Source organism: Zonotrichia leucophrys, chromosome 19, assembly GCF_028769735.1.
Source record: "Zonotrichia leucophrys gambelii isolate GWCS_2022_RI chromosome 19, RI_Zleu_2.0, whole genome shotgun sequence".
NCBI lineage: Eukaryota > Metazoa > Chordata > Aves > Passeriformes > Passerellidae > Zonotrichia > Zonotrichia leucophrys.
In genome coordinates this window covers 9,836,876-9,857,371 of record NC_088188.1, presented here as the reverse complement: position 1 = coordinate 9,857,371, position 20,496 = coordinate 9,836,876, and the positions used below count along the sequence as shown (strand labels likewise).

The 20,496-nt window shown below is 49.0% G+C and overlaps 2 protein-coding genes and 1 long non-coding RNA gene across 8 annotated transcripts; 1 reads left to right on the top strand and 2 right to left on the bottom strand.

Moving 5' to 3' along the window:
* Positions 1-729: 729 nt before the first annotated feature.
* On the bottom strand, positions 730-3,839 carry PIGW (phosphatidylinositol glycan anchor biosynthesis class W). 3 transcript variants are annotated; one of them, XM_064729036.1, is made up of 3 exons: positions 3,673-3,839; positions 2,731-2,787; positions 730-2,355 (listed from the first exon to the last, which is right to left on the bottom strand). In XM_064729036.1, exon 3 carries the CDS (start codon positions 2,339-2,341, stop codon positions 821-823), a length of 1,521 nt encoding a protein of 506 aa, XP_064585106.1. In that variant the 5' UTR covers positions 2,342-2,355; positions 2,731-2,787; positions 3,673-3,839; the 3' UTR covers positions 730-820. The 3 variants fall into 3 exon arrangements, with proteins under 3 accessions (XP_064585106.1, XP_064585104.1, XP_064585103.1); XM_064729034.1 differs by lacking the exon at positions 3,673-3,839 and having other exon boundaries at positions 2,668-3,048; XM_064729033.1 differs by lacking the exons at positions 2,731-2,787; positions 3,673-3,839 and adding an exon at positions 2,832-3,046 and having other exon boundaries at positions 732-2,355.
* MYO19 (myosin XIX) lies at positions 2,963-20,494 on the top strand. Of its 4 annotated transcripts, XM_064729029.1 has the most exons (25): positions 2,963-3,104; positions 4,109-4,198; positions 5,745-5,889; positions 6,175-6,323; positions 6,546-6,659; positions 7,336-7,468; positions 7,682-7,751; positions 8,116-8,218; positions 8,431-8,527; positions 8,956-9,032; positions 9,382-9,472; positions 10,770-10,941; positions 11,137-11,210; positions 11,304-11,425; positions 13,028-13,141; positions 13,502-13,678; positions 14,521-14,667; positions 14,870-14,977; positions 15,434-15,504; positions 15,874-15,983; positions 17,751-17,914; positions 18,448-18,577; positions 18,713-18,798; positions 19,090-19,377; positions 19,762-20,494. In XM_064729029.1, exons 2-25 carry the CDS (start codon positions 4,187-4,189, stop codon positions 19,888-19,890), a joined length of 2,883 nt encoding a protein of 960 aa, XP_064585099.1. In that variant the 5' UTR covers positions 2,963-3,104; positions 4,109-4,186; the 3' UTR covers positions 19,891-20,494. The 4 variants fall into 4 exon arrangements, with proteins under 4 accessions (XP_064585099.1, XP_064585102.1, XP_064585101.1 ...); XM_064729032.1 differs by lacking the exons at positions 18,448-18,577; positions 18,713-18,798; positions 19,090-19,377; positions 19,762-20,494 and adding an exon at positions 16,344-16,440 and having other exon boundaries at positions 17,751-17,812; XM_064729031.1 differs by lacking the exons at positions 18,448-18,577; positions 18,713-18,798; positions 19,090-19,377; positions 19,762-20,494 and adding an exon at positions 16,344-16,440 and having other exon boundaries at positions 16,909-17,812.
* Positions 9,316-18,434, bottom strand: LOC135455656 (uncharacterized). The gene is made up of 3 exons (XR_010442370.1): positions 18,282-18,434; positions 13,786-13,934; positions 9,316-9,453 (listed from the first exon to the last, which is right to left on the bottom strand). It is a non-coding gene; the product is annotated as an uncharacterized LOC135455656 (long non-coding RNA).
* Positions 20,495-20,496: the final 2 nt, after the last annotated feature.

Here is a 20,496-nt window from a genome sequence, read left to right as displayed (position 1 = left end):
ATAAAAACTGATACCAAATGTCCTCCCTTGGAGACATCTCAGCTGGCAAAATGCAGCATTCAATGTGCTGGTCTGCAGGTTGGAGCTGAATTCATTTGGTATCTTTGTATTTTCTTATAAAGTGCTGCTCTTATCTGCACCACAACCTCCAACAACTGCTTTATGAATTCATCTGCAGTTGAGTTTATCCTTCAGAGCATCACATTTTATCTCAGGTCTTCATTTATATTCATCAGTGGGGACGGAAGTGAAATTTAGCTTTAATTCAAAGGCTAATTTAGGTTTCAGTATATGATTAACATTCCACAATTACTACCATCAAAGTCAAGCATATGTATAAGTCTCTGCAGGACTGGGGCCAAAACATTTTCAAGTATCCACTTATTCAATACATTTTATATAAAGAATTATTCTTATCTATTATTTATGCAGGGGCCTTAACTAGGTAAATCTTGACACAGCTAGGCCTCTCTCTCCATATAATTACTCCTCATCTTACTTTTCATCTGGTTTCTGCTCTACCCTGTTATCTAATTCCTTGGGTATGAGCACAGTTCACTAACTGTAAAACAATTTACTCTCAGGAGCAGCAGGAATATTCAGCAATCTCCAAACCTAAGTTTTTAGGATAATGTGCAACAACTCCCAACAGGTAAGATCATCAGCTGTATAATCTGGTGAAATTAACCATTAAAGAGTAATCAAGACTAAATAATAAAAAGCTCTGCTAAATTATAAATTATTGCAACACATCCAGGAAAAATACCATCATCCAACTACAGCAAACAAAGTCCAGCTAGTCCACTCAGCCAGAGTGGAATCACCAAAACTTTAATACTATATTTCTGGCGTGCAATATATACATAATTAAACAATTAAAAAACATGTACACGTGCAGTATGCATAATGTAAAGGCAGCCTTGCTGTGGATTGTGTCTATCAGGATGTTCACAGCACCAGTCATAACATTCGCCAGCAAGAAAAACAGTAATTGATTTTTGTTAATAGCACTAATCAGGCACGGCTGTGACAGCTTGTCCTGCCTTCCCACCGGCTCGGCCTCCATGCCTTGCTTTTTCCTGCAATCAGGGGGCTGCACGACCTTCCAGCAGCAGGGCACGCTGCAGCCCCTGACCAGCAGCTTTGTGAACACCAGGCTGAGGTCAGTGAGCACGAAGAAGGCCAGCAGCAGCAGGCACTGGGCGAGCACCCAGGCGCAGAAGGGCAGGTTGGCCATGCGGCGGGACACGGGCTCGGTGCCCGCCTGGCACAGCTGCAGCAGCACCCACAGCCCCAGCACGGCCAGGGCCAGCCCCCCGAGGGCCCCCAGCCAGCCCCTGACCGAGCTCCTGCGCTGCAGCAGCCACAGCCCCACCTGCACGCTCGCCAGGTAGATGGCCAGGTAGCCAAAGAGGGAGAAGAGCCCTTCCCGGTTGGCGTCGAGGAAGCCGAGCCGGGAGCCCCGGCCGTCGCTGCCGTGCAGGATGAACATCTTCAGAGAGGTCGTGCTGAGGAGCAGCTGGTAGAGCACAGCCACAGCCAGAGCCACGAGCCAAGCCTTGTGTTTGGGGAATATGGCTAAAAGCAGAGAGGCTGCAAGTCTCACCAGCGCCAGGGTGAAGAAGAAGTTCCAGTGCACGCCGTACTCCGACGTGTGCTCGTGGTACTCGATGGATTTAACGCTCAGCAGCCGCCCGACGCCGAGGGCAATCAGTGGCCACACAGAGAACACCTGCCTGGCCAGGCTGGAGAACCTGGGCTGAGTCCTGTGAGGCTTCTGCCGAACCTCAGGGCAAACAAGAGCATTTCCAAAGATGAAGGCTCCCACCCCCAAATCCATGGCTCCGGTGCCGTAGGTCTCGGCCTTGGCGTATCGCCGGGGGTACTGCGGGAAATCCACGGCCAAAATGCTGATGGATGTCAGCACGTTGACATAAACACGGAACACAGTTATTGCTGGAATGTACTCGGGGTCCAAGCGTGCCTTCTGGAATTCTTTTACAATTTGCCCCAAGGGCGGTCTGGCCTCTCGTTTTGTCTGGCTGTATATTTTGGAAAAGATTGCGGCACAGAAGGCAGCAAGGATAACTGGTATGAAAAAGATGATTGGGGACAAGACAGTGCAGGAGAACACGAGAGGAGACACCAGCACCAGGAAGTCCAGCAGCAGGCTGTACGTCCTTGAGCTTACAGGTTTTCCATGGTGCAGGTAGTGCAGGATCAGGAGGAGCCCTCTGCACAGCAGGCACAGCGGAGGCAGGGACAAGCCTGCAGAAATTTCCAGCAAACTCGTTCCGTTCAGGTTGCTGATAAAAGCTTCTTTCAGCTGTTTTTGGGACATTCTTCTTCCCTCCTCTGAAAACACAAAACGTGAACTTGAGGTAGCTTTGTAAAACGGGTCTCCGAACTCCTTAAAAATGAATCAGTTCATTAAAACAACATTGATTTCAGAAGTTACTGAGTTGCTTTTCAATTTAAAGAACACTGGAGCACTGGAGCTGGCCTGGGAAGCCAAGGACAGGCACCGGCTTGAGGAAGCTCCAGCATTTTTCATCCTGCTGCATTCCAACAAGATGCTTCCTACATTTCTGAGGGAGATCTCTAACACATCAAATCCTCCACTGAACATTCACATGGTGAATAATCTTACTGCTGTGTAGAACATACTTTGCCATATCCTCTATGGTGCACAGATATGTAACAACGTGATCCGACACAACTTTGTGCTACCTGGTCAGTACCAGCAGCAGCCGCAGCCCCCAGGTGCCTTTTTACAGCAGGAGAACCCTGCGGGGTAGAAAAAGCGTGAATTAAGCAGGGGTTCCGCTTACCGGGAGCGGGGCACGGATGGCGCTGAGGGGCCGGGCCGGGCCGGGCCGGGCCGGGGCCGTGAGGGCGGGACAGGCGGCCGCGGTAAAGCCGGGCCCGGGGAAATCGGGGCCGGGGTAAAGCCGGGCCAGGGTGGAGCCGGGCTCAGTAAAGCCGGGCCGCGTTCCCCGCCCGCACTTTCGCCGCTTCCGCAGCGCCCGAGCCCCTCCCCGGTTCCGCCTCCCAGGCCCGCCCGCCCCGCTCCCGTTCCCGCTCCGGCCCCGCTGCCGCCCGCGGTAAGTCCCGAGCCGGCCCTGCCCGCCCGTCCTGCCCGGTGCCGCCTCAGCCCCGGCCCTGAGGGGACACCGCGCCCGCCACCCCGGGGTCCCGCCCGGCCGGGAGCTGCCGCGGCCCGCCCGGGTCCCCGCGTGTCCCCGGTGTGTCCCTCGTGTCCCCGGTGTGTCCTCCGTGTCACCCGCGTGTCCTCTGTGTCCCCGGGATCTGCCGGCACAAAAGGCGCTGCAGGGATGGGTCTGACCGGGCTCTGGGGATGCGATCGCGCCCCGCGCTCCGAACTGACTCCGGGTGCCGCGCTGGGAAGGAAATTAGGGATGGAATAGGAATAACAATGCAACAGGAAAGGGAACTGAATAGGAACGGAATAGAGCGGAATTAGAATGGAATTAAAACAGTTGGAGTATAATAGAACAAAATTAGAATAGAATTAGAATGGAGTAGAATAGAATTAGAATAGAAAAGGAATGGAAGTAATGGCAGGCTCAGCTGCAGGAAGGACAGAATTCTTGCTGGCGGTGTGACTGGAACCTCAGCGTTTATCACAGAAATTCAAAGGGCCTGACTCACCTTGGGTTGGCTCCCAGGGATTTTCAGAGGAAGCAGGAAGGGAACAACACAAACTTCTCCGAGTCACTCCCCTTCCCAAAGCTCCGGCTTCTCTGGCACTGTCAGACCCTCAGATCTGCCCTGTTTCTCCAAACAAGAGGAATTTAACAAGTAGTTGCAGTTTCTTGCGAATAAAACTTGTTTTATAAAAGAAAAGCAAAGCATTTTATTCTTGATGGAAGGGAAGATACACAATTCCCTCCAAAAAAATCTTTATTTACAGGGCAGCAGCACTTGGCCATCACTCTGGGTAGGATTTCCAGCTCCAGTGTTACTTGTGCTCCACTGGGATCAGTAACTCTGTCTGAAGTCTTTGGGATTTGCTTGTGGAACCCACTGAAGAATAACATGCCCAAAGTTATTTTTATATATATATATTTTTTTTTCTTTATTTAAGCATTCTCCAGTGCGATTTGAATGAAGTACCCCAAAGTAAAGGCCCTCTCCAGTGTTCCCGTCCACAGGCCTGGACAAGATGCCAAAGCAGGTAAAAAGAAAAGCAGGAATTGTGTGTGCTAATTAAATGTAACTGCCAGGACAGAATTCTTGGCTTGTTTCCACGCAGTCAAGATTAGGTAACTACTAATGAATATTCACCCCTGCTTCACGAATTGACTGGACTATTTACTGTGGGTTTGAGCTGAATTAGAGACACCAGGGCAATGATTTTTGTGGTGCCCTGGGCTCTACCAGGGCAGCTGTTCATGCAGGCAGCAAGCACATCCTAAGGGTGTTTGTGCAGGAAGGTGAATGGGCACGAGAGTTGGGATTTATTGTCAAATATTCTTTTGCTTTTGGCTGAGCAGGGCAGCAGAGCCAAGCCCTGCCTCAGGCCTTGCAGTCTCACAGTGGGTTTGGCTTGCCTGGTGTGACACAGGGGCACGGGGGGAAAGGGGAATGGCAGGAACTCCTCAGCCCATGCAGGGTTTCCTAATTGTGGTGTCTGTTCTCTGACAGCAGCAAGCTGCTTAGCGCTCATTCAGAGGAGAAGAACAGAAATCACTTGGATGGCAGGGCTTTACTGCGTTGCTAAGCTTTTTTTCCCCCTTACTGTGTAAAATTCTGTATCACTAGAAATGAAGTATTTGTGCTGTCTGCAAAAGATAAAAATGCTCCTAAATGAGCAGCTTTTCATTTTTTTTAGGAACATGCTAAGTGGGGTTTGCAGTGCATTTCCCCTGTATTAATGAGCTCAGCTCACATAGTGAGAATGCTGCTGACTAAATTTAGCATTTTCTGTATAAACAAGGTGATGCTGTCCATGGGTTAGCTTGTGGTACAGGTGAGCAGGGATAGTTTGGAGAACTTCCTGTCAAGGAGATAACAAGAGGAGTGTACAGAATGCAGAAATCAGGACTGGCACCTTTTCCACTCTTCATTTTCTCTTCTAGCCTCTCCTTTCCCCAGCAATGGCAAACAGGTCCTGGAATCTCTCTTCTGGCTGGTTTTCCATTACACACAACAAGTGTGCCCTTCCAAATCATGTTGTCAAGGACATGGGAGCCCAGAGGCTGAGATTTGAATATTTTAAGTGATTCAGAGGGGACAAAACTTCAGCTAAGGCAGGGCAGCTCCTCTCCCAGCACCATTCCTGTGCCCTGGCTGTGATGTGTGCACTCTGCAGCTTTCACCCTGTAAATAAGAGTGTCTGCTAGGAAAGCTGCATTTGTTTTAGCCTGCAGGGGCTCCCAGCTGTACCTGCAGCTCTTCCTGCCTGCCTGAGCCCAGGGCACTGCTTGGAGTGAATGCATGACATGCAGAGCTTAGAAATGAGCCAGTTTAAAGAGCATGGAGTGTGTGAGTGCAGAGCTGCAGTGTGAGCCCAAGGCCACGTTCTCTGAGTGCCTCTGCTCACAGCCAGAACCCTTTTCTAAGATCAGAGCAGGAGGAGGAGCAGCTCTCACACCCTGGGGTCTGGCTCCTGCTGGGACTGAAATTCAGTGACATGGAAGCAGCAGAAGAGCTGGAGCAGGGGATGAGGGGAAAGTCCAGCTCTTCACCTTTCACTGGTGCTGATCTGCCATCCCCTCCAGGAAAATGGCCAAAGGGAAGATTCTCTCATCCAGAATGACCTCAGTGAATCATTTGAAGAAGAAGTCAGGGCCTTCCTCGGTGATGAAGAGAAGCTGCATCTTTTTGATGACCTCACCAAGGTGAACCCGGTGACAACCAGGACAGGTGAGCAGCCAGGGAGTGTCTGCTGAGGGCTCCCCTCCCTGCTGGGCTCTGACAGCTCCTGCTCTCACTGCATTAACACCATCAGCACAGGAGCTGTGTACATTACACCTACAGTTGTGTATATTCCACCTACAGTTGTGTACATTCCACCTGCAGCACTCTCTTGGTCACCTCATTCCCTGTTAAACCTGACAGGTAACACACCTGAGACTCTTGTTAGCAACAGGCACAGCAAGGGTCAAACACACTTTGCAAAAGATGCTGACAGAAGCTGTTGCTTTTCAGTTCTGAAATGTCTTCAAGCAAGATACAGAGTCAACCTGTTCTACACAAATGCTGGCTGCAGCCTGGTGGCTTTAAATCCTTTCCAGCCTTTCTCCTGCCTCTACTCACCTGAGCTGATGAGGGAGTACCACGTTGCACTTTGTCCTCAGGTAACCCTGTGTGTGAGATCACTGTCCTTCTGCAGAGCCCAGGTGTCAAACTGCTCCAAATTTATCTGAGAAAATACTCCCACAGGATAAACCCCATTTCTTGTGAAGTGTTAGTTCTGTTAAAAGAGCAGTACTGTTTTCAGGTGAATGTGAGATGACCCATTGCTGTTGAACTATATGGTTACTATACTCTTAAATATGAATATTCTCTTTCACTGCCAGGATTTAAAACCACACATCTTTGCAGTGGCTGAGCAAACCTACAGGAATGTCCAAAAGCAGATGGACCCTGTGAACCAGTCCATCATTGTGAGTGGAGAAAGTGGTGCTGGGAAGGTAAGGAAATGTTTTTCTGTGACATTGCTCTCAAGCTTTGAGCTCTGCCAGTGATTTGTAGTGCAGAGTAGTGCAGTGAATGAGCAAAGATGAATTAAAACCCCTCTGACACAGCACGCAGCCAATCTGCCCAGCACGACTCTCTTGAAATGTGTGTGAAGCATTAAGTGATTGCTGCAGTTAAACACACTCTGCTTAATATAGCAGCTCTTCAGGTGACATCTGTCATTTCTGGAGGGCTGGCTTTGAATCATTCAGCAGGAAATGCACCTGAGTTCAGCCTGGTCTGTCAGGGAGCTCAGCAAACCCTCTGTGCAGACTTGGAGCAGTGGGTGCAGCTCCTGTGATGGTCCATCCCTGCTCAGCACTGAGGGTATTTTAGAGCCCAAGAACAGGATGCTTTGCTGAATGTTAATGACTCAAATCCATTCACATTCACTCCATCCCAAGGCAGTGGCTGTTCATCCTGGCTGAGCCTCCAGACGGTGACACTCCATGGAGGCTGCCACTGCAGCAGCACTGAAATGTGTGTCTGTGGCACAGAGCTCCAAACCTGACACAGTTCCTCTCTGTAGCCTCCCCTCCACCTGCACCCTGTGTTTCCTGAAGGCAGCACTGCTCCACTGCCATAACTGATAAGATGTTAAAGAGCTGCTGTCACATCTCTCCCTTGCAGACCTGGACCTCTCGCTGCCTTATGAAGTTCTATGCCTCTGTGGCTGCCTCAGTTATCTCCCCAAAAGGCAATGAAACTGTGGAGAGGATAGAGAGGAGAGTGCTGGATTCCAACCCTGTCATGGAAGCATTTGGTAAATGTGGCTTTTTTAGCAGCAAATAAAGTAATGGCCACTGTGGGAATTTCCTTTGTTCCCACACGAGTCTCAGCTGTCTCTTGGTCCTCTCCTTACAAACAAACTCCTCAAATACTGGAGCTGCTTCCAGAGCACCCCAGATACCTGTGTGTGCTGCCTGGCAGAGTGGGACCACTCTGATGTTCTGTGTCTGCCACTGGCAATTTACAGGGAATGCCTGCACCCTGAGGAACAGCAACAGCAGCAGGTTTGGGAAATACATCCAGCTCCAGCTGGACAGGTAAGGATCACTGGGTAAAACCTTACCTCTTGTCTTGGTCCTTTAAATCTTTATCATCTTGTTCCTTTAAAGCTTATCTCTGAAATCTGCCATAGAATATTGTATGGTTTTAGAGCATATTTTGGTTTGCTGGCATCTTAAACTGTATTATTTTCCTTTTTTTTTTCTACAAGCTTTCACCATCAAGGTCTCTAAAAGAGTGCAATAGAAAAACAGAGATGTAGTTAAGAACTCTGAATGAAATATGAACAAAACTGAAGGTGAACTGCAAAGCATTCACAGTCAGTTGGTCTCAGAACAACACAACCCTCTTGGATTCTGTGAAGATGTTTTGTTGAAATCTTTCCTCTTTTTCCCTCTCCAGATTCCATCATCTGACTGGTGCTTCCATCCAGACTTTCCTTCTGGAGAAAACAAGAGTTGCCTATCAGGCTCCCAATGAAAGAAACTTCCATATTTTTTATCAGGTTTGCCTGCAGTTAATTTTGCTGGGTATTTCTGACACACAGCAGGGATGGAATCACCAGATTTAGCACAGTTGCAACTTTTAATAATTACCAGTTTCCCTGTCTCCCAGGCTTCCAAATTAAATCATCCTCCCAGTATGTTATTCCTCACTGTCTGGGAGCTGTAAACACCAAAGGCAGAATTCAATTTTTACCTTGTTTTCTGCCTCCAGATCACAAAAGGTGCTACAGCAGAGGAGAGGCTGGAGTGGAACCTTCCAGAAGGGGCTGAGTACCGCTGGCTGCCAAATTCTGAAAGAAACTTAGATGGTAAAGATTAGCCTCACTAATTAATTAATCAATCCATTAACAATGGCTGGAGCTTTATAGGGAGGCAGGCAGAAATAGATCCTGTTCAATGCCCTGCTCAGCCAACAGCAGATGTTTTGCAAAGCCACCTGCATTCATGGGATTCTTTCTAAGTTTCACTTGGCACTATTAAAGCTTAAAATCAGTCACCTGGCTTAAACCAGCTGGTTCTGGCAAATTTGCATCTTTGTGGCTTTGTTTAGAAACTGTCTTGTGCTTCATCTGACAGAAAAACCCAGTGGGTTGGTTCTGCAGCTTGTGTGTGGGATTTACCCAGACAGCTCCCCTGCTCTGCACTGACCATTCCAGCTGGATGGGACGTGCTGTGATGCTCTGCTTGCCCCTGTTTGTGTGCTTGGCTTGTTCAAGAGCACTGTTTGGCTTTCCAGAGGACTGCTTCGAGGTGACCAGAGGGGCAATGTTCCACCTGGGCATCGGCCGTGCCACGCAGAGCAATATTTTCAAGGTCAGGCACCCGGCAGGGACAGCAGGAGGGTGTTGGGAATGTGTTCCTGGGTGGGATTGGTGCTGGGATAAATCCCTGTCCCTGGGCAGAGCTGCTGCTCCCCACTGGACAGCCCTCAGCCCCACATCAGGCTGCACAAAGGTTAGATCTGAGCCAAAAGTGTGCGCCTCTGAATTTCAGTCTGCCTTCAGGAACCGCAGAACACACAGAAGTTTGGGGTCTGTTTGCTTCTTGCAGAATTCTTGCTCCTGCCTTCTGTGCAGGAGCTGCCCTGTTCCAGGCTAAAGGAGAGCTCAGGGGAGCCTGCCTTGGGGGGAGCTGTCCTGAAAACTCCCTGATTGCATTGCAGGTGTTATCAGGCCTCCTGCACCTCGGCAACGTTCAGTTCTCCAATCCACTGGATGAATCTCAGCCTTGTGAACTGGAAGACAAAACCAAAGGTGAGGCAACAACCATGCCATGCTCCAGAGCCTTGTTAGTTCAGTGCAGATGCCCAAGGGAAAGGATTAGAGAAAAGAATTCTCTCCATTCTTTCCTTCCTTTATTTAGTTAGTTAATTTAGATTTACTTATTACATTTATTTCATTATTAACATTTCTTAAAAATTATTAAATCTACCAAATTTTCACTTGAGTAGTTTTAACTATTATTAATTTTCATTATTAATTCCTTTTAACTAATAAGTCTAATTACTTTATTAATAACCTAATTTTGAAAATTAATAAATTTGTTTAAACTGTATTGAATTTACTGCATTTTAAATTATTAAATTGGATTTGTTTAATTTAAATTCATTTAATTCAGAAAGAATTAAAGAATTTGAACAATAACTCTCCTGCTGATAGGAGACAATCAAAGCCGTGAGCAACCCAAAATGTAGGTGTGATTTTGTGAACAAAGAAAAACCTAATGCTCCCCTGCCCTGAGAGATAATATCCCTCCCTGACAGGTCAGGGCAACTGCAGCACTACCCAGTGATTTCAGGAGGATTATTGGCAGAACTGTGCCTCTTGTCTGTAATCTTACTCTGCCATCACAGGGCTGGCAGAAATCTGACCCAGAGGCAGAGCAGGGCTTTTCACAGGAAAGCTTGGAAGTTTTCATGATAAAGGCCAAAAGGCAGTGACAACAAATCTGTTAAATTGCAGCAGAAACAGAGGTTGTTCTGCCTGTCTTCAGGAGGTTTGTGGATCTGGATTTCCTTCAGAGATAAAACTGCCCTGAATAGGGAAGGTTCCTGCTACAATTTCAGGGCATGCTCTGAAATCAAACTACTTAATATTCAAATAATTTTGAATGCAGCTCAGCTGAGAAAGATAAATGCTTTGTCAGCAAATGCACATTCTTCTACACTTCCTTTCTGTCCCCAAATCCCTGCTTGTTTCCTGGTTATGACTGATTGATTTGTCTGTCTGGATTTTGAGGTCCCCTCTCAAAAAGGTGATAAAGTAACAAAGACACACCTAGAGAGAAAATCAACTTCAGTCTGGCACACTTCAGCTTTTTCTGGTATTCATTCTAAAGAGAGGATCCAGAATTCTAGAGGCATTCTGCATCCAAATTAAGAGTCTGGTTTTGCAAAACTTAATCCCAAGTTTGGGTAGAAAGATCCAAAATCCACATTTAATTTGGAGAGCTGACGGAAGTGGCATTTTCACACACAATCTCCAGACCTTCCTTTCCTTCAGAGGTGTGAGCACAGCAGGTAACCTTGCACTGTTTGTTCTGCTGAACAAGAGTTTGTGAGGACCACGGGGGAGCTGCTCCAGATTCCCACTGAGGAACTCCTGGAATGTTTAAGGATCAGAACAATCACTGCTGGGAAACAGCAGCAGGTGTTCAAGAAGCCATGCTCCAGAGCTGAGTGTGAGACCAGGAGGGACTGCCTGGCCAAAGTCATCTATGCCAGGTAAGGGTGGCCTCATCCAGGTGATTTTTGGAGGGAATGGGGAGGCCAGAGGGATTCACTTGCTGCTGTTTCATGGCAGCACATCAGAAATTCCTCTTCCTTCCAAGTGACACTGATGGAAACAGCAGTAAAAGAAACAATTCTGACTATTGCAAGCAAGCAGCCTCCAGCTAATCCCTCTGTTGCTGTCTGCAGGTTGTTTGAGTGGCTGGTGTTGGTCATAAATGAAAACATCTACACAGAGCCCTCAGTGTGGACCAGCTTCATAGGTATGGATATCCCACCCTGCTTTAACTCAGGGGCCAGCAGCCCTCCAGGCTGCTCCTGAACTAAAGCTCCCTGTCCTCCCACACTGCTTCCAGGTTTGTTGGATGTTTATGGGTTTGAAGCCTTCCCTGAAAACAACTTGGAGCAGCTCTGCATTAATTATGCCAATGAGAAACTGCAGCAGCACTTTGTAGCTCACTACCTGAAGGCACAGCAGGTAATAGCCAAACTGAAGACCAAATCTTCAATATCTGATTTAAAAGAGCATTTTTTGTCACTTTGATTGCATTGCTGTGCCCGTGGTGAGATGGAACCTTCAGTCAGTAATGGCACAGAAGGCAGTGGGAGGGAGCAGTGCCTTTGTAAAGAGGGGAGTGTGGGGCAGTGGGAATGGCCCAGCTTTGTCTCCTGGGCACTGGAATTCTGTTCCCAGCCCCACTGGATCTCTGCTTGCTTCTCCTCAAAGAGCTGAACACTAAATTCTTGGGCTAAGAGCAGCCTGAATTGAGATTCTCTGGGAGGTTTCTGCTCACAGCCATGAAGCATAAAGCCCCTAAAGAGTGGAGTTCTGGGCTGAGCTTGGTGTGAAGGCAGAGCTCTGTCACCCACACCTGGGCATGTGGGACCTGTGGAGCCCTCGTGCCCCAGGGGCACAGCTCCCTGACCCCAGCCATGCTGGTGCCTTTAAAACAACCCCCAGTGTGCTGCAGCTTTATCCTTGAGTGAGGAGGGACACAAATGCTCTTGTTTCACAGCAGAGAAGGATTTTTTTGCACTGTTCAGTCCCTCAGTGGTCACACACTGCTCATTCCAGCTCTCATCTGAGTGCCTGCAAGGTGCAGAGTCCCTGCCAGGGCTGCTGCTCTGCCCCTCCCCACTGCAGATCCATTACCAAAATGCTCTTTGCCATTAACTGGAATCAGGGAAATTGTTTTCTTTATGGCAGCAGCGTGCTGGCACCTCCTGCCTCACAGCGGGGTTTTGTCAATTTATTCAGGAGTCAAGTATTTCTTTGACTGCCATTTATGCTTTGCTATTGCCAGACTGCTTTCCCTGGCTGCCCTGGTCAGCATGCCAGGGGTTAATGGTCAGGGAAGATGGAAAGCAAGTTCAGGCACACAATTGCTTTGCTTGAAATGGCTCCATGACCTCTGTTTACAGCACCCCTCCCACTCACTGCCTGCCCTCTTACCTCTGGATCTGGCTGTCCCCCAAACCACTTAAATGCCATTAGTGGCTGTGCTGAGCAAGCTTTTGGCAGGAGGCTTTTCAAATAACTGCCCAGAGCTTGTGCTTGTTAAACACTGCTGACAGTTTGTCCTGTAATTCAGCATAAATATTGTACCAATTATTCCAGCCAGTATCTCCCTGCACTTCCTTTCAGATCAGGCTTTGCTCTAAATGGAGCTCAGGCAGTAAAGGCCGGCACACAAAGGTTGGGCTGGGGCTGTGTCCCAGTCCAGGGAAGGAGTTCTGCTTGTTCCTTGTCCTTCAGGGAAAATCTCAGCACAGCCAGGAGAGGCTTTGTGTGACTGTGGCCTTTGTTTGCTCTCTAGAGCAGCCTTGCAGCTCACTCTGATAAATCCACAGGGTTCCCAAATCCTCAGATAAATTGTTCCAGCAGGTTCTGATCCACACCCAAAAGCTACCTGGGTAGGATATCCTCATGTGGGTTGTTTTTTTTTTCTCAAGCTTGGTGTTGACCTGGAGCTGAGCTGGGATTAACTCCTCAAACAGGACCTGGATCAGCTGCCCAAGGCACAGAGCTCTGAGCTCTGGTGCCCTCTGCTGCAGAATAACCCCTTTCCTCTCCCTGCAGGAGGAATATGCAGCTGAGGGCCTGCAGTGGTCGTTCATCAACTACCAGGATAACCAGAACTGCCTTGACCTGATAGAGGGAAATCCTCTCAGCATTTTTTCCTTGCTGAATGAGGTAAGTGGGATCCAAACCCTTCATTTCTTGGGCCCAGGTTCCTGCCTTTGTCCCACACCACCAAAGAAAACACAAACAGTAAATTAATAGAAAACCTGTCAGCTATAACATTTCTGCAGGGTTTCAGTTTCACAAAATCTGCTTCCTCCTGTTCTGAGCTGTGTTTTTCCCTCTGATCCTGGATGTTCTGATTCAAATATGAAACCTCAATTACTTCTTTCCTCCCCAGTATTTCAGGCCTTGCATACTCAAAGCAGCTCTGAAGGTAAAATTGCTACAATTTGAATGTTAAATTGTTGTAGCTTTTAGAGTCAGGTCTTTGTGCCAAACAAGAGATGCTGCAGTTGTGTGTCCTTGCAGGAGTGTCGCCTGAACAGAGCCTCCAACACTGACCTGTTCCAGACCAGGATTGAGAAAGCCTTGTCCAGTAATCAGTGTTTAAGTCGAGATAAATTCAGTAAGAAGCCCAACTTTATCATTTCACATTATGCTGGCAAAGTCTGCTATCAGCTGGCAGCAATGGTGGAGAAAAATAAGGTAGGTGTTTGCAGAAAGAGCTGTTTAAAAAAAATCTTAAAAGTATCCTATAGGCCTAAAGTGATTTAAGTCAAACAAATCTATTCAGTGCTGGGTGCTGGACATACCTTGCTGCAAATAAATCCTTCAGGCCATGTGAAGCTGGGTGATGTCCTTGGTGGGATCTCTGAACCATCACTGGCACCAGCAGATGCTTTGTTACAGCTTTGAGCTGGGGTTGAGGTGAACCATCACCAAATCAGGGCTTCTTCCATTCCTGGGGGATGCAGAATTGTTAATGGCATCAGGGCATTTTTATAACTGCAAATACAGCACTTAATTCCCCAAAAAAATCAGATAAATTTATGAGAAACGAGAGCTGGGCTTAACTGCTGAAAGTGCTCAAAGTGCTCAAATTTTGGCCATCAGGGAATAAGTGAAATGTGGAATAGCCTGCAGAGAGCAGGGTCCCTTCTCAGCTCTGACATCCCCAGCAATTATGGCAAGTGCTGTTATTTATTTAGCAATAAAACTCCATCTCTTAATTCAAAGGAATATTTCTAATGCCTGCTGCAGTCTGTCCTTCAGGGATTAAACCACTCCTGAGAGCTGGAGCTCCCTTAGGCTGTGTAACAAGAGCAGTGATGGGAGCAGTTGTACATTTGCTGAATGTTCAGCCAAACATTGTTTTCTGTTCCTAAATCTGACTGTGAATGAATGCACATCATCAGATTTGAGACTGCAGCTGTGGTCACATCAAATCTGGCATGAGAAATTCTGTTCTGTCTCTAAATGTGCAATTCTTAGTTATTTTCAGAGGTGCAGCTGCCTGCCAGGTACTGACAGGTCATGTCTGTTTGCAGGATGCTGTTCCTCCGGAGCTGATCCACGTTTTGCAGACCTCAAAGGATCCTTTGCTTCAAAAATTATTCCCTGTGACAGAAAACAACCAAAATAACACCAAAACCCAGAACAGAGCAGCTGTTGTTACAGTGGTGTCCAAGTTCAAGGTATATCCTATTCAGGTTTCTGCTGTAATTTTGGGAACTTTCTGGATTTACCATCAACAATTTGATGAAATGCATCCACAGAGTGGATTCTGTGCTCTAACAGAGTCTGTAAAGCCATCCTTGCCCAGGACAGCTCCATGGGGTGGGTGGCAGATCCCTGAGGAGGAGGAGGAGCCCTGCTGAGCTCTGTTTGTTCCTGCAGAGCTCCCTGGAGCACCTGATGGAGATTCTGGGCAGAACCACTCCCCACTACATCCGCTGCATCAAGCCCAACGCTGACTGCAGGGCCATGACCTTCAGGAGAGAAGAGGTAACTCCTCCAGAGCCTTCCCCAGGGCTCTGCACTTTCTTAGCACCTTGAGTCACTTGCAAAGCACATTTTGGAACAGATAAAGCCCCTTCCAGAGTCACTGAGGTGCTTGTCCAACACAGCTCTCCAGCTGCACCTTGCTTGTGGCTGGGGTGATTTGGGTGCTGCCCTTCCAACAGCAGCCCTGGGCACACAAACACCTTCAAAACAAAAGTGTGCTCACTCCAGGAAGCTGAGCAGCTTTGGGAGCAGAGCAGCAGATGCTAAAGCTGTAACTAGAGAGCCTCATCTGATGGGCAGTGAGGCTTCAAACACCCCTGGAATCTGCTGAGCCTGGAAATGCCAACACTGAGCCTGGGAATGCCAACACTGGCTGTGGATGCCCAGCACAGGGCACACAAGGAGCAGCTTCCACCAAAGTCAGCTTTGCCTAAACCATCTCAATTTGTGCCTCAGGTTCTCAGCCAGCTCCAGGCCTGTGGCATAGTGGAAGCCATCACCATCAGTGCAGCAGGTTTCCCAGTCAGGTAAGTCCAGCCTCTTCAGCATTTCTAATACATTTCTATAGCTTTTAGTGGTATTTAGTTATTCAGAAGAGCTTATAAGCAGGAAACCCAAATAATTTGCACCATCAGCATATCCAAGCACAATCCCTGCCCTGGCTTTGCTGCTGTTACTGGGAAATCTGAATTTCTTCACAAGTTCTGAACTTTCTGGCCTGTTTGACCATTACAGGCATCAGTCTGTTTGCATCCCATGCACTGGATCCACAAAGCCATTCTGGAATTTTCCCTCCTCAGAGGATGAGTTATTTACCATTCAGCAAAAAGGATCAGTTATTTACAGTAATGGTTCTGGCCTGGAATTCACTGCACATTTTACATTTTGTCTCCCAGGATCCCTTTCCAAAGTTTCACTGAGCGCTACGAACTGCTGAGGAAATCCTGGGGCTCCAGCAAAAAAAGAGTGTGGGATAAAAGCAGCTCTCATCCTGCTGAGAAAACAGGTAAGTTTCTTCAGGTAATCCCTCTGCCACCACGTAAAATTGTCACTGCACCCATTTGGTATCACACAGATCAGGTAATTCTATATTCACCACTATTCTAAAATATTTCTTTAACCTGTCACCAACCTGAGTTTCTAATTTGTTTAACCCCTAAAATCTTACCCCTCACTGCTGGTTTTCTGTGCTCCTCCTGGGTGGAACAATCAGTTTCAGAGGTGTCTGGGGTTCCCCTCACCCAATATAATTTGATTTAGAGTTATTCTTTAGTAGACTTGAAAGCCACTTACCTTTTGCTTTATTTTCCTTTTCCTTCCTTTCTTTCCCCCTCCTTGTTTCCTTGCTGAATCACTGACCTTCCAGCTTACCTGGACTCTGCTGCTTCTTGCACCTTTTGCACTCTTCTCTTTTTCTAAGCAAGAGTGAGGATGGACTTTAACAAACACAACCCAGCCCACAGGTAATGCCTTTGCTATGAGCTCCTGAAAGGAGGAGCTCACCAGTGGTTACATTTAATATTAAAGGTTTTTGCAGCCCCTTTCTGTGCCCCAAATGATTCCCTTTTTCACCCACTGGGTCAGTTCAATGAGCAGCAGCTGTGGGAAGCAGGACCAGCCTGTTCACATGAGTAAAACTGGTGTAAATCTGTTCACCCTGTGGAAATGGGGTGAAGCAAGGAAGTGCAGGTTGGAAAATTACTTACACAGTGGATCTTTCCCCCTCAATTACAGACCATTAACTGCAAAGCCTCTTTGTGATGGGTTTTTAGTCCTTTTTATCTTGAGGGGTAATAAGCTGCAAACAAAGCAAAACAACTGCCCAAACACAGGAATAAGCTTTTGGTTCCCTTATCAGCCCAGCCCCATGAACACCATCAGAGCCACCAGATGTCTTCCTGTATGCAAGAATTGCTTCTATTTGTTTTCAGGACCTTAAAATGCTCTCATCTCCTTAGAAATATTTATAGCAGAAAAGCAAACAGTATCCAGGATGGAATGATGCAAAACCCATCCAGCCCTGTGCATGCAGGAACTCCTGCAACAATCTCTTGTTCCAGGTCTGAATTAAGTCTGTCTCCATTTCCAAAGAGATTCATCTGGCTGAGCTGTTTGTGATGTAAAAAATTGTGCACTGTGTCCTAGAAATGGCTTCAATAACCTGTAATTGCTGCCATAAATTCCTGCTCAGTCCAGGACCCCAGAGCTGCTCCCAGGGCCCTGTCACAGCTGTACAATTGTGTAGAATTTGCTTCCCCTTCCTGCACTTTTCAGTACATTAAAGCTACAATTCCCTGCCTTTTGTTCTTTGCTCCCACAGCTTTGAGTTTTGAGTATTTAAGGGGATTTTCTTGCTGCTCAGTCTATTCTTAATGGCATTGCTGCTGCTTTCTCCTGCTTCCACGTGGGATGTTTGGGGTGGGAGAACACCTGAGCCTCCCTGGTTCAGCCTAGATCTGCCCCAGATGAGTTTTACCTGTGGAGAACAGAGGTGGTGACAGATGAGAGGGCAGCACCCAGGCACAGCCCAGTTCAAACACCCCACACTGGTTTGCTGCTTGCTGGCACCTGCTGCAATCTGTGCTGTCACACTTCAGCCTTAACCACAGCAGCATCAAGTGCTCTCAGCCATCCCCCCCTGCTGCAGGGGTTTCCCCTCTAAGTGGCCAAGAAATCTCAGAGCAAAGACAAGACAGAAATGTCAGAGCAAAGACAATGCCCTGGCCCCAGTTCCAAATGTCGTGGTGCCTTCTCCTCAGTGTTTCCCTTCCAGGTGAGACTGCAGTGATGGGGGATGACAGAGCACCACGTGCTGCTGTGCTGGAGATCCTCCAGGGTGCTCTCAGGGGACAAAGCCCTGCTCAGGCAGCAGGGGATGGAGCAGGAATCCCCTCAGTCTTCTGTGGCAAAACCAAAGTGTTCCTGGCCAATTCCCTGGTAAGTGCTGTTCCTTGGCTCCTGCCTCACGGCCAAACTCCTGCCAAGCCAGTGTGACCAGAACTGGGCATTTTCCATCCAATTATTAAACCCAATCAAGCACCCATCAGAATCCAGCTCTGCAGAGCACTTTGTGTAATGGGCTCTGTGTTGGAAAGGAGCTGCACTTGTGTCAGAATTCCAGTAAGGATGGCAGCTTTCCTCAGCTCCACAGGACAGGTTTGGCTGGGAAAGAGAGGAGGGAGTCAAAGGCACTCGTGCCAAGCTTGCTGCCTGGAAGCAGCCCCTTCAGTGGAGCTGGGTATGAACCTGCTGCTGCTGGCTCCACCTTCCTCCCCAAGAACTTCCATTTTCATTTCCATGTTACCTGAAAAGCACCAATGAAGTGCTGTCACTTCCCAAACCCAATGCAGCAGTCACAGGACACTGGAATGAGGCTGTGGTCCCCTGGCAAACACCAAGAGGCTGTAAGAGAGGGAAGAGCTGTGAGCACAATCCCATCCCTAACTGCAGGCTCCTGTTCCCCACTGCAGCTGGAGCTCCTGGAAGCCAGGAGAGCAGAGGTGTTAAATGAGAAGGCATTTTGCATCCAGTGCTGCTGGAGAAGATTTAAGGAGAAGAAAACAGCAAAGGAGAAACGCTCTGCAACTCTCATCCAAGCAGGTGACTTGTGGGGTGGGGCTGAGATAACAGAGCAAGGGACATTTCCAGTCACCCTGGGGGATCACAGTGGCACAAGTGGCCAAGTGCCATCTGCAGAGATTGTGAGCACTCAGGTTTCTCTCATTGCATCCCCAGCTGTTCGCTCCTGGCTGGCCAAGAGTCGCTTCCAGAGGCTGCGCAGGGCTGCCCGCGCCATCCAGCGGGGCTGGAGGAGGTGCCAGGTGAGGCTGGGGGGCAGGACAGCACTGCAAGGAGCCCGAGGCTTCTTGGGGTCTGAGAAAGAGTCACAACTGTGAGAACTGCAAACCCAGTGCTCCAGAAAACTCTTCTCCAGCTGAAGAGCAGATGCCAGTCCTGTAGAGCTGCTTCTGGCTCATCCTGCAGCATAAACTCACTCCTTACCTGCATGGAAACTGGGGTGTGCTGTCCTTGCAGACTCCCTCTTTACAGACTCAGCTTTGCAGCCCTGAGTTGTGCCCAGCACATTTGAGAATTGCTGTTGTGTCTTTCAGGCAAAAGCGGCCGCGCTGGCAGCAGCAGAGCTGGACGAGGGGGAAGGAGAGGAGCTGGCAGCCCCTGGAGCTGCCCTGGCCCCTGGAGCTGCCTGTCCCCTGGGCACAGCGTGGGCCCTGCAGGCAGCTGTGCAGCTCTGGCCCCTGGGGCTGGTGCTGGCTGCAGCCCCTGGCAGTGCCGCGGGGCCCCGGCGGGCGCTGGCGCTGCTGGGCTGCCTCAGGGCGCTGCAGGAGAGCCCCCGGGGACACCTGGGCTGTGGCATCGCCTCCATCAGAGCCCTCCCACAGGTACCCACCCACCCCTCCCTCCTGTCTGCAGCCTGGGGTGCCATCTCCCACTGCCTGGCACTGCCTGCCCTCAGAAACTGCCCTTACAAATCACCCTCGGGTCTAGGGGGGACATTTTTGTGTGGCATCAAATTCTGTGTGCAGGAACTGCCAGAGCTGCTGCAAGGGCAGTGCTGAGCACCCCAACCTCCAGAGTGTGAGCTGATCTCAGTCCAGTTCAGTGCTGGCATTTCTGCAGTGACCATTTCTCTTCAGTCCATTTGTGGGCACTCCTCTGGAGGAGGAGGAGTTCCTCTGTCCTCATGCCCCAGTGGTTCCAGAGCTAAATGTGAGTAACAGAACCAGCTGCCCATCTGGCTGAACTCTCCTCTCTTGTCCCTGCAGGGCCCTGTCAGGTTCCACTGCAGGAGGTCCCCCCTGCACTTTGCCACCGTCAGCCCCCACACGGAGGCGTTTTCCATCACGGGACTCAACCAGATCCTGCTGGACAGACAGGAGCTCCTGCCCACATAGCCCTGGCCTGGCCTGGCCTCCAGGGGGGCTCCCTGCAAGCTGCTGCTTCCAAATCACTCAGTGTCCCTTCTGCTGCTACCTCAGAGCTTCCCCAGCGCTGCCTTGTACCAGGGACACACCTCATAATGCACATTATAATAACCTTAAATAACATTAAATTGCATTTGCTGTGGCTGGGGGCAGCTCCTGCTCCCCCCCCATGTCACAGGAAATATCAACACTATGGGAACAAATCAATGCCAACAGATCAGGTGCTTGAAGCAATGGATACTTGAACTGAGCTGCCTGCAGCAGGCAGAGTGAGCAAACAATAATGCCAATAAACATTCCTGATTCCTGCAGCCGTCCTGAGTGAGCAGCAGTGTCCCAGGGGGGTGAGGAGCAGCCAGCTGGGGCAGATGTCTCAGGGAAAAGCGGGGCTGGGCTCTTGCTTTTATCTACAGAACAAAATCAGAGAGCTCTCACAGCTGCCAGGTGAGTGCAGAGCTCCCAGACAGCACCACCCTGCCCAGGAGTGCTCTGAACCCTCCTTTGTTGCTCGTGGATCTTGAAAATGTTCAGCTGCTCTGTGTATGTCATTTAAAATAAACTGCTCAATGCCTTCTC

Coding starts and splice junctions, on each gene's coding strand:
- PIGW (XM_064729036.1), bottom strand. CDS start 2,341: ATGTCCCAAAAACAGCTGAAAGAAGCTTTTATCAGCAACCTGAACGGA.
- MYO19 (XM_064729029.1), top strand. Junction 5,890..6,174: donor CCCGGTGACAACCAGGACAG/GTGAGCAGCCAG, acceptor GTTGCTTTTCAG/TTCTGAAATGTCTTCAAGCA. Junction 14,668..14,869: donor CAGTGGTGTCCAAGTTCAAG/GTATATCCTATT, acceptor TTGTTCCTGCAG/AGCTCCCTGGAGCACCTGAT.